Here is an 18,592-nt window from a genome sequence, read left to right as displayed (position 1 = left end):
GTGAAACAAATCTTCCCAAGAAAAATTCTGGAAGCATAGCAAATTGAAAAGAGAATTGAAGGCTGAATCTGTGGTCACTAGAAGCCTTTCATTTAAGCCACACCTTCTGTTATATCCATTTTTATTGGATATAGCAAGAACAGATACAAGCCAGAACATTTCTTTGAGAAAATACTGGTCACTTTTTATGCCTTGAGAATTTTGCTTGTGATAATTAAATATGCTTAGTTTTTGCATGGCTTCAGATTACCCTATATTTATCTCAGTATGAAACCTGATATTAGCTGATTATCTTCTGTCTAACCTTCTTAATGACTTTGAGCATGAATAGGACTTTTGCATTGTTGGAAGTAATTTTCTTCATTAGGTTATCTTAATTTTGTCTGAAAGTGGCTTGAAGCTGACATCTCTCTCAGTTTCAGAGTTCTGAAAGGACTGGTTTGTTTTCTTACTCAACCATCCTTTTTTATGGCCTTTCAATGTAATTCATAAAGGTCTTATGGAAATACATTTTAAGTCTTTGCCTTTTCTGCTTTCTCCCCCAAGTGCTTGCTTAATTATCTCACATTCGGGACTGTCTGGTATCAGTTTACTGAAAGTACTGTAACATATTATGTCCTGTGCTTCTGTAAAATATTTCTTGGCCAGGAACATAGCCTTGGGAAGAAGTTTCAGATACTTAGTTATATGAATGGTAGTATCTGCATGTTTCAGGCATGGTTTCTTACCCAATCATGTTTTCCACATGACACCTAGCATCTTCTGTTTTAAAGGCTGGAAAGGAAGGTAGACAAAAGTAGTCAAAGAAAGCTACATAAATAGAAATGAGTAGCTTGCGGTGCTATTGTGCAACAGACCAGATGTTTTAAAACTTTGCAGAAACAGAGTTTGTTTGTACTACAGCTCTACTTTAACTGCCATGTGTGCCACAGGTGAAAAAAGTGGTGCCAACTATTGATGTTACCTGTTCTTAATGGAGCTTTATTTTGGTAGTAGTTAGTTAATCACTTGGGATATGAGAAATGATACCTTAATAGTGGTCTTTTGGATTCTTTGACTAAGCAAAAATCTGAAAGTACTCAACTTCCTATTAAATGTGGGACTACCACAATGCCAAGAGACAGGTTTAATGCGTAGACTGAATGCACTCTGAGGGCATAGTCGTGTGGTACAGACATTACACAGAAACCAGTGGGTACTTCTTTGGTAACATCTTTAATTCTTCTACTGCTGTAATTGATTTTACCAGGTTTATTGGTGTAAACCTGGAGCGTTGAATATGCAGTTGAGTGCATGAAGAAAACTCAAATCAGGAGTTTTACTTGGCTAAAAGTGCTCTGTGAGTAATCATTAAATACTATTGATGCCTTAGGTTCTTTAGAAACTATACATTTAACTATGTATCAAAGGTGAAGAAGGAGAGTGATTTAGTAAGTTTATAAGCTAAAGGAACAGAAGAGGAACTTCTAACTATTTAAAAATCTTACAGCTCTCCTAGTGGACTAAGAGATATGGCCATGTGTATTATGTAGCTGCAATTATTTTATTACACTAGTGTGCACAGTGAAATATCAGATTATATATAAATATAGTTGAAGAGAATTTTGACATAGTTTGTGTCTTTCTAGGTCTTCATCCTCCAGGCCCTCCTTTGGCAAGACCTATTCTTCCTCGAGAAAGAGGAGTTGTTGATAGAGTTATTGAATATTTGGTTGGCGATGGTCCTCAGAACAGGTAAAACGTTAGGAAATACATTAACACTTAAGAGACTGGAAGCTTCTTAACTTATTTTTTTAAGCCAGATAGGTCAAAGTTAAAAGAATTGCAAATAAATTTGTCTGAAATTTCTATAATTAAACTGCCCATTCTCAGTGCTTCACCTGAAATCTATTTGAAGGAAAAATGGTAACGTTTTGACAAAATCAACATCCACTTTGGGTGGTATTAGCCATGTGATACAAAAATAAAAATCTATGCTCAAGTGGGTGGATGATTTTGAACTAAAAATAGGCATTTCTGCTTTATTAGCCATATAAATACTTTCAGATTTCCTTTAGAACTGTCCAAATATATCAGAACTAGATCTTAACCATGGTCATGTTTCATATTGACTGTATTATAAAGAAATATAAAATTAATGTGCATGTTATTTATGATGTTATAAAAAATAAGTTGAACCATGAGGTTTTAATTGTGGGTAAAAGTACTTCACTGTTCTAAAATAAAATTTTAAAAATATTATTTCATACACAGATTTAGTTTGCTTTATAGCATAGTAATTTCACAGTCTAAATTATCTTCGAAGAGTAAATATCACAGAATCTCAGTATGTTGGGGGTTGGAAGGGACCTCGAGATCATTGAGTCCAACCCCCTGCCGGAGCAGGATCACCTAGGGCAGGTCACACAGAAATGCATCCAGATGGGTCTTGAAGGTCTCCAGGGAAGCACACTCCAAAACCTCTCTGGGCAGCCTGTTTGGTAACCCCTACAACTATTAGTCAATATCCAAGGGAAAATGCATTTCACTTCAGTGTGTTATTACTTAAAGGTATGTAATATATTATCCTTGTTTTCTAGGTATGCCCTTATATGTCAGCAATGCTTTTCTCACAATGGTATGGCTTTGAAGGAAGAGTTTGAATACGTAGGTAAGAGCTAATCTGTGGTAGATTCTCTAGTAGCTGGCTTATGTTTCATAACTAACATGTATCATATTTCATTTTGGTTGTAGTTAAGTACTTAACTGTCACTAAAATGCCACTTCACACAGGAACAGTTTTATGGTAACTTACTACTCTGTACCTTCAGATTCACTTCACGACTAAGACAGGTACTTTATTGCAACCTCCAGGCCAAGTATTTTATGTGTAGAAAACTATTCAGTAGAAATAAGCCTCTTCCAATACATCCCTGAGAATTGCTACTGGCTATGAATGGTTCTTAGGAGGTTTTTATATTGAGAAACTACCTGACATTAAAGTGTGCCTCTTTTTCCAGAACTTAAACAAAATTTTGCTTTGGCAAGAAGATCTTGGGGAGGTATTGGAAGAGGAGTGGGAACAAGCCCTAGGGGGCTATAAGTGAATTTATGGCTGACAGTAACTTAAGACAGACACAGTTCTTTACTGAACACAAATGTTTTATTTTGCCTCCTTTCTACCACAAGTGTAAGCCTGATACTTAAGAAATGAGGGAATCTTAGATAATCTTCTTTAATTTTGTTTTGCTTATTTTTGTGGGTAAATATACAGCATTGTAAGAATAAGCTGAACATTTCTTGTGTAACCAAAGATAAGCAGTTTATATGTCATCTTAGCTCAAGTGAGTTCACAATTCAACTGTGCAAGAAATTGCTACTTTCCTCCTTGTCTTGGGGGAGAAATAGGCATTTAATTATTAAGTGGTATCCAGTACTTCTCCAGAACGAAACTGCCTTTTCTTAATTAAACACCACTGGAGCAGAAAGCTCCTCAAAAAGCAGAGTGAGACATACCTTGCAGAAGCCATAGTATCCCCTTACTCGAAGGGTGAGGAAAAAAAAGAGAAAAAAACCTAAGAATTGTGTGCCAACTGAGTTGTAGGAAAGAATAGAACAGCACCATGTGGCAGTATCTGATACTTATTTTGTTCATTGTGGTTAAGTCCTTCACAGTCATGGGCAGTACTTATAATTGCAGCAAAGCTAAAAACTATCAGGTTTTTTAAAAAGCAAATATATATGTGAATCAGAAATGGAGCTAAATGGAATGGGTTGCATAAACTTGATGGAGGTACTTGAATGCCGATAGTCACTTATTCAATTTTCTGGTTTTAGTGTTTTGGACAGTCAGAATGTAGTGTAGGAATAAGATGAAATGTGAAATTAATTAGTGAGGCTACTTATTGGGTGTGCTTTTGTGTAGCATTTAGATGTGCCTACTGCTTTTTCCTGAATCCTGCAAGAAAAACTAGACCTCAGGCTCCACGACTTCCAGACTTCAGCTTTGAAAAAAAACGGCCTAAAGAGTTGCCATCTGAAACTGAGCCTCTAGAGCCTGGAGAGACAAAGTCTCAGGAGACTCAACAGGCAGAAGGTATGTGCTAATCATGTGAAGTCTGTTTTTTTAATGTCTGATGAAGTCCCTCCCCTGTCATTTAGTACTCTGTCTAGATGAGTGTTTTTGTAAGAATAAGACCAACTTTTTTTGTAAGAATAAGAACAAGTGAAGAATGCAAACACTGTAGCAGACTTCCTAGGGGGATGGCTGATGCCTCAAGCTGGTCAGTGTTTGAGGCATTTGGACAATGCCCTTAATAACATACTTTTAGTTTTGGTCAGCCCCCAACTGGCCAGGCTGTTGGATGATATGATTGTTGGTCCCTTCTAACTGTATTAGTGTATTCTTTTCTAGCTTCACAGCAGATGCAGTTGAAATTGCTTTTTCAATTTTTCCAATTCTCCTTATCCCTACTTCTAGCTTAGCTTGATACTGTCTTCTCTCCTGAACCCTAAAATTTCTTCATATTAGGCAATATATCTTGTGCAAATTATGGCATAATGATTTTTTTCACTCTGTTACCGATAAATAGAAAATAGCACTGATTTACAGAAATTGCTTAAGTCCTGAAGTGGTTAAGTTTCACTGTGTTCAGTGGGTCATTTGATTGAGGTGTGTTGGAATTTATGCCTTTGTTCTTTTTTGCTGTTTTCCTCAGGGCAGGAAAATCTAGTAAAACTGCCTTGTATAAAATCAGGGAGTTCAAAGACAAATTGTCAATTTTAATTTAACATAGTTCCTTTTGGAACATTTTATAGTCTGCAGGTACAGTAGGCATCTGGTGTACAGCCAACAGGAAGATGCAGTGTTTTAAAAGACTGCAGAAATTATAGTTTAAGACCAGAGAATCTCCAGTTAGTTGTACTGTTGTTGAGTATTCAAATGGGACTTTAGTTTAAATAGGGATCATGGGGGGAAGCTATCAAATAATGTATGTCCCCAGGAGTAGTGTAGAAACACACCAACTGTGGGAAGCTGTCAGAGTGTAGCAGGAAGAATGTTGCTGCTTGATTATCTTCAACAGGCAGTTCGAAGCAGCATTGGCCTTCATTTTCTGGCACGGGAAGGCTGTGTGAGACCAGTAGGAAAATCATATCTAACTCTAGCCATTTCTAGGTGTGTTTTGATGTGGGTGCATTCTAGGGAAGCATTTCTTGGTGTCTTTTCCTGTGCCATATTGTGCTCTGACTTCATTAAGGGTACTGTTACTAGCATGAAGGTAAGACAATGCAAATGACATCTTCACCCTCAAATAAGCAAATCATCTTTTCAGTGAGTGAAGGGCTGGTTAGTAGATTTTTTCTACTTTTAAAGTTAGAAGTTTTCTTTAAAGTTTTCTTACAGAGAAGACAATTTGTTACTGAGGACTTCAGAACTCTACTTATTTTTCTATATGTGAATAAAATGGGGAAGCCCTTAAAGATGGGATACTCAGCTCTTGGAGATGTGTGATTCCAGGACTTCTAAGTACCATCTTGTAAATGCAGGTTCTTGAAGGTTTTAGGAGAAGGGGAGTTGCTAATTAAGGTGGTATTATCATTGAAGAAAACATTACTTAAACTATGCCTTTAAAAGGTTTGAGCTACTGAGTCAGTTTATAGATGCTGTAAAAAATGTAAAACCTTAAGAATTAGTATGTGATTTTTGTTAGGCACTACAGATGTGGGAGTGAAAATTCTGCAAAATAAATTTTTATTTTTTTCAAAAGCAGAATTTGTTAAAGTGTTTCAAGATGATAATAGGATTGGTTTATTGCAGTAAGTGGGATTTTACAAGTTTACCTGAAAATTACTTGGGTTTTGGTGGTGTGATCTTGTATTAATGTGCTGTTTTATTTAAAAACAATGACAAAAGAAACTGTGGCGTTCATTCCCCAGTTCTCTTTTCCTCCTAGGAAGCATATGGTGAATTTTTTTCAGAAGCAGCATTAGACTTCTGGTTTTACCTAGCTTAGGTGTTTAATATTTTATGAATATTTCATCTCCAAGATGATATAAACCATTCTGGTTTGATAATTAGTAAGCATCCAGAAATAGAGTATGTGTTAATATTTTATATAACTAGTCTGATAAATGTCTTGTTGATGTTGAAGAGGCCAGTACTACCCTGTCAATTTGTCACTGTGCATTAACTACCTGCGACTTGCCACAAAATAATCCCTTCTGAATGAGAAGATACCATTTTCAGTAATCACTTTTTCTATCAAAACCCTAATTTGAAACATAACTACTTACAGGCAGTTGGGCTTTATGAATCAATGAATATATTCCTTAATTGTAAGTTTAAGATATGAAGCTATTGTTGAAGTATGGCTCTGGGGAAGGCTTTTTTTCACTACAGCAGTGTAGCTGCTGTCATAGTAAGAATAGAGAATATCTTCTTTTACAGATGTAGAAAACAGTAACATCAGGAAATGAACCTCACCATAATGTTGACAACTCGGGGAGATCCAGCTCTTGTCTGTAACTCATATAAACCGTAGCTGTATAGCTTGAAGAAACTGCAAGCTAATGTCATACAGAAGTGCTATAAATATTTTTTACCAGTCAGCTACTTACGCTAATGCATAGACTGTGAAGCTGAATCTTTTTTCACTTGTGTGCTCATGCAGTGACAAGCATGTTGCATGCAATTCCTGTGGATAAGAGATCTGAAGAATGGTTATGGGGAGTGCTGTTGGCACTGAACCTTGGATTTTGTAATCATCTCAAAATGTGGAGTCATCAGATGTTAATCTAATGTGGATTACTGGCACAAATGTCACTCCTTGCTCTTCAGCAGATCAACTTGGGAAATGTTAGAACAAGAACGAAACAATATACTTGATTTTTTTTTCTTACCTTTTTCATAAATGGCTCAATCTTGAATTTTTTTCATCAAAGCCTACTCAGTTCTCTTTCACACTTCTCTTAAAAGTATTAATGTTTTATGATATTGAAAAAGCCAATAGGAACCACTTTTATCCTCTTGCTTAATTTTACTTCACCTGTATTTGGTACTCTTACACTGCATTCTTGAATCAGGTTTAGCATTTAGCAATGTTTTGAAGGTTGAAACTGCTTCAGTTTGACAGCTTCAGTGTTTTGTGGTGTATATCTGGTGCTCACCTTCAGAGGTCTTAATGACTGCTGTGAAGCACTTGTTCCTTAAAGATCTTTCAGATGTGGCACTGTGTGAAAGTTTGTTCAAATGGGGAGCTGCAGTAGTGAAAAAAAATAAAGTAGGTATATTTCAGTTAAATTGTTTTTAGTATATATGATATACATACTTAGTACAATCATTTTTAGTGAATTCCTGGATAACAGACTTACCTCATCTACTTAATTTAACAGTGATTCAGTATCATGATTTCACTGGTTCCTTATTGAAATATTTTCTGCAACAAGAAGAGAGGTAGCTGACTACTTAAAATGTGAAGTACATAGGCTTTCTGAGTACTAAGCAGGAGTGCTGGGGCAGGGAGGGGAAAGGAGCTTCTGTAGCCAGGAGCAAAATTTGCCTAAGGCTGGTGTAGAGCTGTTTGCTGTCAAGATCATGTATGTGTAGCTACATTCTTCAGTTATATAATGGATTAAGTATAATCAAGGACAGTAATATTCTTTTGTCATCTTTTTAAGTTTATGGTTGTCAGAGCTTTCTCTTGTTATCTACTGCTGCTACAACAACTTAAATCATGCAATACTGAGATCAGGTTGTCTGGAGGCAACCTTTCCATTAATCAGTATATTTAAATATTTAAAAATCACTGTATATGTTTAATGGACGTTGGTCATGTTTACAGTTGGAGATAGCACTGCTTACTGATTGCCCTGACTACTCATTTAAAGAACCTTCTTTTTAGTTCCTAGTAACTTTGCCAGACTTAAATATGACACCAGATTTTTCCATTGAAATTTGTTTGTTTCAACTTGTATATTCTGTAGACTTGTAAAAGTTTCACTAAGTTTAATCAAGAACAAGGTGAAGGGAAACTCATATAATGCCTGAGAATTGTTTCTTAGAAAAGCAGTGATTCCACACCTTTTAGTGGAGAATAAACATGAAGCAGCATCCTTCTATTCCTTTGAAATACAGATTATTAGAGCAACCACTTGATCAGGTTTTCTCCTTTTTGTTAGAAGGTTCTGCTTGTTTTCAGTAATGGCTGATTGTCCTTAGGGCTGTCCTCAAACATGTTGTATGTATTTGGCATCCTCCTGATCAGACTAGGTAATCTCTTCACCTTAATCAGAATAAAAACGAGTCGCTTCTGCAAAGTGTTAAGCATCATTCAGTTGAAGACTGCAGGACTGAAACTTGGTAAATAAGTAATGTTTGGGCTTTGCTGCAAATGAGTTGAGAGGGCATGGAGTTCTCTTCCTCATATCCTATGCTTTCTTTGACTCAGCCCTGAACAGCAGCAATAAAGAAGGAATGTTAAGTGTGGAGGTATGGTAGCAGGAAAAGCACAAACTTATTCATAGAATTTGAGGCTGAAGAAGAAATGCAGAGATGAAACAGAAAGAAAACTGACAGTTGGGAGATAAAGATTGAGCACAGACTTGAACAGCATCAAGATGGAAATTGAAGAGCAGGAAGGGGAGAGTGGGATTGTTTGGAAAGAAACTGGAAACATTAATTTGCTTGGGAAGAAATGGGAGGATTTACCATGTGACAGATGGCTCCAGAAAAATCCTGTAATGAGGAGCCGGGCTCAGTGTTGAGCAGCCTGTGATTGAGAAAGCAGAGAAGGAAGCTGAATCAGAAGGTAAATTGGCTGCAAACCTGCTAAGATGGAAAATCAAGTCAGAGGAAGAAGTGGAGAAGTTGGGCTGCACTGACCAGTTCTAAGTGGAGCCTGGAACTAGCTAAATGGAGCTGTGTGTGGGAAGAGGGGCCTCAAGTTCTTGGTGATATCAGCCTGAAGCAGTTTGATTACTTTCAGATGTCCAACACATTTTAGTAAATATGAAATTACAAACATAAGATGAGGCTAATATTTTGAGCTGTAACTTTGCATCAGTTTTGCAAACTGTTTGCCTTCACAATGCATTAATGCTATAGTGTTGACTAATACTAGTCAATAAATAAACCATCATCAGTAGTATCATTTTACAGTACCTTTGTGTCATTTAGTGCAACACTTAGTGTTCAGTTTTTCAGTGCTAATGCTTACATAAAAATGTGACTGTCTTATTTCTCATATGCTACTGGAATTCTTTTGTGAAGCTAGAATTTACTTCTTTAGAGGTAGTACTTATGATAAATATTTTTAACTGGTCTTCAAAATATGCGTGTTATCAAAGCAACTCTCATCCCAGATTTAGAATGAAGATACTCTTGTGTATCTTTCCTACGCTTCCGGTGGAAAGATTGTGAATACATAGTAGTTTTCATTGGCTGTTTTGAGAAGTTGAGAACTAGATTAGAATAGTCTTTTTTGTAGTTACTTGTATCCTTATGTTTAAAGTAGCTTCCACCAAATAGAATGTTTAGGTTCTCTGTACAGATTGAATTACAGAGTTTACCACCTTACATGCAGTTGGTAAAACTTGCATTACCAAGCACAAAGAAGCTGAATTACCATTGGATCATTTCTAGCATTGTCTTAATAAACAAGCTTAGAAAAATTCTGTTGAGGGTGAACATATACAAGTAATAAATCGTATTTTCATAGTAGGATATGAAGTCTTTTCCATAGTATTTTATTTTTCTTAATTTTTGCAGGTTTTAACTGTGACTCTCTTGTTTGAAAAATAAAATAGCTTTTAGAAGTTGAGAACTTCGTGCAGGGACTAGTCAAAAGCTGTGTGTGATAGCAAAACACTTTGCTTTTTAAGAATATTAGCTACCTCTTCATTTAGGAAATGGTTATTTTATAATTTTCCTTTTCACAGAATCTGGAGAAGACACAGCCCAGATCACTGAGGCAAATGAGACAGATGATAAAGCACCAAGTCCTGAGCAGCCACATGATAAGCTATCTGAAGAAGTTGAAAAAGAAGAAGCAGAAAACATTTCAGCAACTGAAGACTCTATTTCAGAGGCTGTTCCAGCTGAACAAAGTGAAGAATCTTTAATGAAAGCAGAATAAAGTACTTCAAGTGCCTTCTATAGCTAGTTTTTAGCTTTGTTCATGCCTGTTGTTACTATTCAGGTGAGCTTTTTTTAATGGTACAACTTAAAAATCTCGCTTGAGCTTAAACTGCCTCAACTGCCACAGTATGTCAAAGCTATGTGTAGAAATGGGTATTGTAAATTAAGCATGTCTTTAAATAAGTTAACACACAGAATGTTTAGTTAGGTGAAGTCTAACAGTTGTAGCTGTTGTTCAGTTTGCATATTTAAAAACATAGAAGTCTAAGCTTTGCCAAGGGTGACCTGTAATTTGACATCTCTTTAGCTGTCACATACGTATATAGAGCAATTAGGAGCAGGAACTGACCTAGTAAATTTGCTCTACTGAACTTAAGATACTTTTAATGCTTCCCTGTTAAAATAAATTGAATTCATTTAAAATACACAGACGTTTACAAGCTAAAGTGTCATCCGACATTTGACTTAAGCATATGAAAGTGTCATTACCATGGTGTTAATGTTATTCATTGTCTAACTTTTGGACAGAATTCAGTTAAATGGCACTCGGATAAATGGCATCTCCTTTGGTTTTTTGCATTGCAGATGAACCAGAGGCACGTACATATGAAACTGTTTTGTGTTTACATAAAATATAGAAAGTCTCTGCACTTGATTGTACTTGAATACAACGCACTATTTATACCTGTACAATAATGACAAAATATGAGTGACTTTTGTGCCTTTGTGTATTTTGTTTAAGGAAAATAAAGACATCTAGCAGCAATACTTGCTTTGTGATTCCTAAAACTGAAGGTCATTTCTCTTCTGCTGTATCTAGCTATTTTACAGCTTCTTTGTGGAAGTTCAGAGGGAATACGATACCTTAAAAGGAGCTTGTCTATATGTAGCTAAGGTAGCTTTGATAACATAGGAACAGATCCCTGATCAACAGGAGAAGCATGTGTGCATTTGCAATTAGACTTTCCTAACTGTGCCTGAAGTCTGTTGATAATATATTTTGTTAAAATTACAATGTATATTTGCTGGATTACAGAAATTGTTCTTTTTATTGAATAGCTTTTCAAACTAAGGACACTTACTACTCACTTCCTGTTAAATATAACAGTTGGGAACCTGGACTAGAATTTTTATGGTGTGAGGAAGTGAGGTTTGGATTTTTTTTAGAAAAAAATGGATTTTTTTAGAAATAAATGTGTTACTTGGTTAGAGTTGTAGTTGTTTGGATAAAAGTTTTTCTACTGTATGATGTTCTGTGTACCTCACTATATGAAGGGAAGGAGGAACCTCAAACCCATTTTTTTTTAAATCCGTCATCTTCATCCTAGAGTGAACTGGTTTTACAGTGTAAAGGCAATAAAAAGCTAAACCTTAGTAGCTCAAAAGCCCTCTACAAGAAAAACATGTTTCTAAACATAACCTTAATATCCATGTCTTTATATGAGACATAATTATTATGTAAACAGCAATGATTAACTTTATTTTCCAAATATATGCTTTGTTTTCTGATTCTTTTTGGCTAGTTTAGAAGCTGAACCCTTGCATCAGTCATAAACCAGTTTGGTCTGTATTGAGATAAATGAGGAAGTTTTTGTCTGGTTCACTAGCTAAGTTGCAATTTGTATTTTAATTAGTAATCTTAATAGACAGCATGTAGGCATGTGATTAAAGAAGTACTTGTAGATTTTTGGCTATATTTGTATAAATAGTATAAATATGTAATGATCTTGTAGTTGGGAATACAAAGAAAGCAGTCCCTTTTCCAAACATGTCTTGTGATATGAGAAAGGTACAGGATAAAAAATGATAGGGGAAAGCATTTTTGATAATTCAAAATTATATATTTTATATTCCAGAACTTCTTTAAAATTGAATTAATTTTGCCTGGAAGCTGGCAAAACTTCCTCAGTATTTTGTAAGACTTTCCAATGTTGGTGTCTATGCTGCATTTTGTACATCACTGATTTTTCTGTTTGAAGGCTGATTCCTTTGAAGGAAAAAATATATCACAGAACACTTGAGTAATTCAGGACAGTACTTGTTGAATGTACTTATGTTATAAGAACTAAAGTAAAATATTACATTATTCCTTTATATGGGATGTCAATGCATGAATTACTGTTGCTTCAGAAGTTAAGGCTACTCTAGGCCCATGTATTACTTTCTTTTAAAAAATTTGTATCTTAAGTGTCAGGCTTTTGGTAGAGTAATTTTAGGTCCTTCCCACGAGAAGCAACTGTGAGCTGGAATGCATATAATATCTGTTGAATTGACTGAGAAAATAATCTGTTGATATTGGAGCTATATATTAAACTTTTTTTATTAGCTTGGAAGGTGCCTGTTTTCAGATGTCCTGCTTCTGTGAAGGAAGCTGATATTTCTTAGGTTGTTGAGAATCTAATTTTTAATTATTTTTTTTTTTAACAGGAGACTCAGTATCTGGTATAGGGTGGAGGGATGGGAGGGCTGTATTTCTACCAACATTCTTTAATGTGACAGCAGCAACTTGCCACAGGAATAATTGATACTTTAATATGTCACTGAAGGATTGAGTAGACACAGTCAACCTGATGTGAAAACAAATACCTGTTAAAATGTGAAAACCTATCGTTATGAGTTGTAAAACTACCTAGAATTTTTGAGGAGTGGAAGAATTAAGTGTTTTAAGCACATGCTTGAGTTTTCCTGAAATACTTTAATACTAAAAAAAAGTTTCCAAGCAGTCTTTCTCATTTATTTCCTCAGAAAACTTGAGAAAGATGTTAAGGATAGTCTGGTATTTTGGTAGAGAAATATGTATTTTTAACTTTGTAATTTTGCAGGGTTTTACAGCAGCTATAGTAAATGAGTAGAGGGTTAATTAATTTGTAAGTAAATTCAGGCTCAGGGAGTTACCTGTGATAGCAGTATAATCTGGACTTTCCTCAGCTGACAGTAAGCATTCACACATTGCTCCTGCCAAGTGTGTGTACCCCAGTCCTGATACAAATGTGAGGACTCTTTATCTGCAGCCGTTGCTTCTTGGCTTCTGTCTACTGCATGTGTGGCAACAGTAAAAGACACCTGTCAACAGGAATTGGGTTGAAATCCAAAAATACCTGTCAGTGAACAGCAGTAGCCGTACTTAGTCATGTCTTTGTAACACCAAAAAAAAACTGGAAGTGGGACTATGTAGAGCAAAAAACATGGCAACTGTCAGTAGTATTTAATACAATTGCAGACTGACTCTCAAAAGATGAGAAGCTGGAAGAAAGTAGGAAGAAAAATATAACAAGTTCTGTGGTTCCATATTTTGTTGTCTTCTCACTTTCTATTATGTACTTGAATCTTAATTTTTTTAGAAGTACTTAAAAGCCTGGTCCTGTGAAAATCACTTCTGAGATACAAGCTCCCTTTCTTCCCATGGCCTGGATGAAAAGCAAAGTAAAGTGGGGTGGTAAAGTAATGCTTGGGAAGGTTGTTGGTGCCATCTTTGTATTACTTCTGAAATATTGTGAGTTAATTGCAGAGATCTCCTTTTATTTAAATGTAGTTTATATATGAGGGGGGAATTATCTGGACTATGTGAAATCTGCCACAAAAGACAAATGAGTGTTCTAAATCAAAATAACTTTAAATGAGTCAGTCTTACTAAGATGCCTGCAGATGAGGGGAATGAGGGAATGTTACTTCAAAATCTAATACTTATTCTAGAGGAGAACACAGTAGATTACCTGTGGATATTTTGGCAGAAATAAGTCCTTTAGTGGAATCCTGGTAGGAAGACAGTTTGTCTCAAAGCTGCTCAGCCTATGCACAGGAAACGCATAAGCTCAAAAGGAAAAGAAATGAAGGTGACATGTAAGCTTGAAAATGTATGGACTGGTCTAGAGGTTGTCAGAGGGGTATAACTAGGGGTGCTTATGGCTGCTTAAAAGTCAAGAACAAGAAGGTTGAACCCCGTGTGGTACATGAGTAGAAAAGAATGGAAGGATTTAAAGAAAAGAATGACAGAGTGAAACAGATCGGTGGGGAGAATAGTGATTTAGTCTGTCAGAACAAGGCCTTAATCAAGAGATAAGAAGATAAGAGCTTGAAAAGGTTTTTCATTAAGTGTAGCAGAGTTTGGCTGTTACTACATGGCAGTACATATCCCAGGTTATCATATTCTTATGTCATAAAAAGAAATCATAAGGATGCAGCTGACAGTGAATCATATTGGAAAAGCTTGTTTGTTTTTTTAGAATGAATTCCAGAATAAGCAGATGACAGTAACTTGGTAGAGTAAGACTCCATCTATTACTAGAAGTGATGGTTGCAAAATTGCTCTTATGCTTTTTATTTAAACATAAAACCCCAGAAATTATGTTCTACTTCCAGGATTGGTGAAACTGTTGCAATATTTTGTTTTTATAATCTTATTAACCTCCAAAGGCTAGGAGAAACACTCTGGTGCATGGTTTTGAGCTTAGCAATATTTTTGTGTATCTGTGGTAATGGACAAGTAAGTAGGGTAGAGGAAACTGTGCCTTATTGAATGGTTAAGTTTAAATTTCATTAGGTCTGAACATCTTCCGTAGAAGACTACTGGATGTAAAGAAATTTCTAAGTAAGCTGCTTCTGGAGTGAGATTTTGCTAGGTCTTCCACAATGAGGAAGACTGTGGGGTAAGGAATGGCCTCTCTATGAATATTTCCCTAGAACAGCAACCTTGAAGATTCATTTTGCATCTTTGTTGGCAAATAATAGTTTGACCATTTTATTGAATGTTCTCAAGGAAAAGCTTTAGGCTGTAATTTCCTTCCATGTCTGGCAGGTTGATTTTTTTTTTTTTTTTAACCTAATATCACTATGATCTTTCCTGTCCAGTCACATAGTTAAAAGTTTTTGCCTCAGATCTGAGCACCTCAGATCTCGATTATTTTATTGAACTGATAAATACAAACCTGCCCATATTTCAGTTGTAGTGAGCCTCTGAATTTTCATGTATGTTTGTGATGTCTAAGAGACTGTATAGAAGACATATCCTTAATACAAACTAATTTAAAAAAGGCTACAAATACATACAGTCCATAAACACTAGGAGGAAAGTAAGTTTTCCCTGAATAAACTCAGACTAGAAATTGGAAAGTTCCTAATAATTTGAACAAATAGCCTTGCAGGAGGCATGAGGTTTCAAATAGAGTTTGAAAACACAAGGGTATTAGGAGATTATTCCATGACCAGTGGACTATGTGGTGCACCTTTCCTGTTTTCACTTGAGAATGTATTAAATGACAAGATCTGTGTGATAGTTCATGGAAGAGATTTTTGGAGGTTGTCAGGAAGTTTTGATCCGCTGAAAGGGAAGTGTTTGTGAAACCATTAATAACTGATCTGTGACAGTTCTCCTTCCAGTATGTGGTCTTTAGTTGGAAGTCACATGTCTCAAGTTTGTGGAGGGTGACTTTACTAATGCTGTTGTTGCTGGGGGACTGATTGGCACACGGCTGTTGGCTTCAAGGTCTTGGTGCCTAATAGGGCACTAAAGGGACTGTAAACTTCCATCAGAAGTGTGCCACGTTTGAGATTGGAACTGGTAGACTGAAATTAAGTGTAGTCCATGATCTGGGTTCTGGCTTTTTGGAGAAGGGTGGCATTCCGAGTAGGTGGGAATTTCTTAGTACTTGGTCTTTACTAGGGGTTTGTTTACACAACAAATAGAATATGTTATATTAGCATTTAACAATAGGAATAGCTACTTTCCAGCATTAAAAAAAAAAAAAAGAAAAAGTTGTCCCTCGGGATCATGAGTCAAGATCAGGACATTTGACTTCTCTTCACCATTGCTTTTGAATTGTTAACCTCTCTGGGGTCCTGTCAGGTCACATTCAATCTTTTCTCTGCAAGAATAAGATCTAGAGAGGTGTATGATAGGCAGGATAGAGAGAAGGATTTTAAAATGAAATGTATTGATTATACAATAATTTGCTCCCAAACCACAGGGTTTTGAGATTAATGCAAACATTTCAAAGATTCTTGATAGATTATCTAACTTGGCAACAGTGAAAAATTTAAAGCACTGAATCATAATATAACCCTTTCAAGATTGCATCAAATCAGTTTGATCATGACTTCATTTTTGCATAGAAAGGAGGGTCATGACCAATTCTGGTAATACTAGTCATTTCTCACTGTAGCCACTGTGGGAATAAGCCTACTTCAGGACTGACTCTGTACATGCCTAGTGCAGTGCTGCTGGGATTCCCAATAAACAATAACTAATGTTTTGCAGGAGGGCTTTGTAAGCCTTTACCGGTGTGAAATCATGTATTCTCTTTTTATTGTGTGACAAAAATCATTTGCAAAAGGAAGATTGCAACTGCCAGAGAGAAATACATGCAGCAAAATCCTGAAATAATCAGATATATGAGAAAACAGGAGGGTAGATTTGACAATTTTGGGTGTTCAATTTGTAAATTCAAATTCATCTCTAAATTTGCAACATATTGAAATAATAATTCTTTCTCTCTTTCTTCTCTCCATTTTGCTGCCTAAATGAAAATAGAGATGCTGAATTTGTAGAAAACTCAAGCAACAGAGACCTTCCAGCTCTCCTGAAATGGTCTGCCCTCTAACACTTGCATCGCTTCGAGGAGTTCTGCTCAGTTGATGAAACTTAATTTTGACTTGTTCAGCACACAAAGAAAAACATTTTTACAAAATGCCAGGAAAATTCATTTTAAGAGAACTATTTCAAGTGATGTTTTAGAAGAAATGTGAAAATTGGTATTTCTTAAGGAATGTTTCAACTTGTATTTTTTGTATCTTGAACTTTTATTTAAACAGGAGATCCTGTATATTTATAGTTAAAATTCTTATTGTAATAGCCTTGTTGTTGCATTAGAAAAGGGTATGTGTATTTATCTACTATAAATATTATCTTTAATCAGAAGTATCATTTAAATCCTAGCTGTGGCCTTGACCAGGAGTTGCACCACTTGCAGCTGAAATTCCATTAAAATCAATGGCAAAGACATTAATTAGTGTGAATTCTTAGAGTCTAATAGACTACATGAAATGCCTGTCTTAGCTTTTCTGCTTGTAATTGAGAAAATATTTAAACTTGTGCTCCCCTTTTGATATTTACCAAGTGAAGGAAATTTGATAGTATGAAATTAAGTTATGTAGCTTGTTGTTTGAATCTATGCTGCCTTTGCTGTGTATGTAACTTCTTGAGGAAAACTTAATTATGAAAAAGCTGTTGAATGATTCATCTGATCTGGATTATCATGGTGACTGGGCTAAGAGTCAGGTTTGCTCTTTGCACTGTAGTGGTTTATGGTTTTAAGGTCATAATTCTGTTTAGTAGTTCACTCTGTGCTGACTGTAATCAATCAACTTGGATTTCTTAGATTTTTTTTTTAACTTGTTTTTTAAAGGACCTTAAATGTTATTAAAATAAGGATGAGGGTGCCCCAGCTTCTTCAGTGTAGCTCCTGCCCCCCAGTTGGACTGGCATACGTAGGAATAGAAAGTTGTTCAAGGTTGAGTAGGTTCTGATAAGACCCATTTGTCTGTGCTACAACCAATTGTGAGATCTCCTGGCTCGTGGCATGAGCAGCCAGCTACCCACCCTCAAAGGTCAGGCTGGCAGGCGACTGCAAAATTTTGTGTGTGCAGTGAAGTAGAGGCATGGAAAACCTGCCCTGACTTGGTATAAAAAATTGTGTGGCAACTTCAGAGGGGACTGTGGAGTTGTGAAGATGCTGATTTTGGCCTGCAATTCTGTGGACACATGTTTCAGGGTGGGTATTAGAAGTTTTATTGCATCTAAATGGTGATTTATGTCTTTATTCCTGCATTATTGTCCACAAGGTACTGCCCTGTGTCACAGGCCTGTATTACCTAATTTTTTCAGACTGTTTCATTTTCATTAGTACAGCTGCTTTAGCTTGTGATCAGTGTACTGCAGCTCATTGATAATCTAAAAGAGTATTAGACGCACAGAAGTGACATCTAACCCTGTCAGTCTGGCTTGATTGACCCCTCAGATTCCGAAACATGGGTTCATTTTTTTAAAACTCAAGTTAGCCCGACATCCATTTTCACACACATTCTGGGCAGTTTAAAGGTTGGTCAGAATCGAATATTGCTCTTTCAAATTTGATAATGTATGAGTACAGAACTGTGACCTTTGATACATAGTAATACATCAACATGACATGAGCAGTAAGTGCAGCAATTACCTTTACTACACTTGAGATTGTGTTTTAGTTCTCATCTTGTAAGCAATTATTTCAGGAAAAAAAGGATGCCTCTAAGTTAAATATATTTTTCAGATAGTGTAAATGCAGAAATTAATCTTTGGGGACTTTTTGATTTACAAGTGAATGTTTTCAAATGAATTTTGGCTTTTAAATTAACATTGGTTCAGTGGTAGAAAGGAGTCTTGTGCCATTGGCTTCTTTTAAAATACTTCTTTTTCTGGGAGAGTTTCTTTAACCCTTTTTGTTGTGT

At 35.9% G+C, this 18,592-nt stretch overlaps 1 protein-coding gene across 1 annotated transcript in view; it reads left to right on the top strand.

The window, feature by feature from the left end:
- The window catches only part of KIAA1715 (KIAA1715 ortholog), a 35,889-nt gene extending 25,640 nt beyond the window's left edge, over positions 1-10,249 (top strand). The window contains exons 9-12 of the mRNA XM_009996169.1: positions 1,629-1,734; positions 2,580-2,650; positions 3,905-4,075; positions 9,916-10,249. Coding sequence (XP_009994471.1) covers positions 1,629-1,734; positions 2,580-2,650; positions 3,905-4,075; positions 9,916-10,112 — 545 coding nt within the window. The 3' untranslated portion in view covers positions 10,113-10,249. The remainder of the gene's footprint in view (positions 1-1,628; positions 1,735-2,579; positions 2,651-3,904; positions 4,076-9,915) is intronic.
- The last annotated feature ends 8,343 nt before the right edge of the window (positions 10,250-18,592 follow it).

The sequence above is a fragment of the Chaetura pelagica genome, unplaced genomic scaffold, assembly GCF_000747805.2.
Source record: "Chaetura pelagica isolate M959 unplaced genomic scaffold, ChaPel_1.0 scaffold3, whole genome shotgun sequence".
NCBI classification, from domain to species: Eukaryota; Metazoa; Chordata; class Aves; order Apodiformes; family Apodidae; genus Chaetura; species Chaetura pelagica.
The sequence above is the reverse complement of the archived record's forward strand: the minus strand, read 5'-3'. Positions and strand labels throughout refer to the sequence as shown.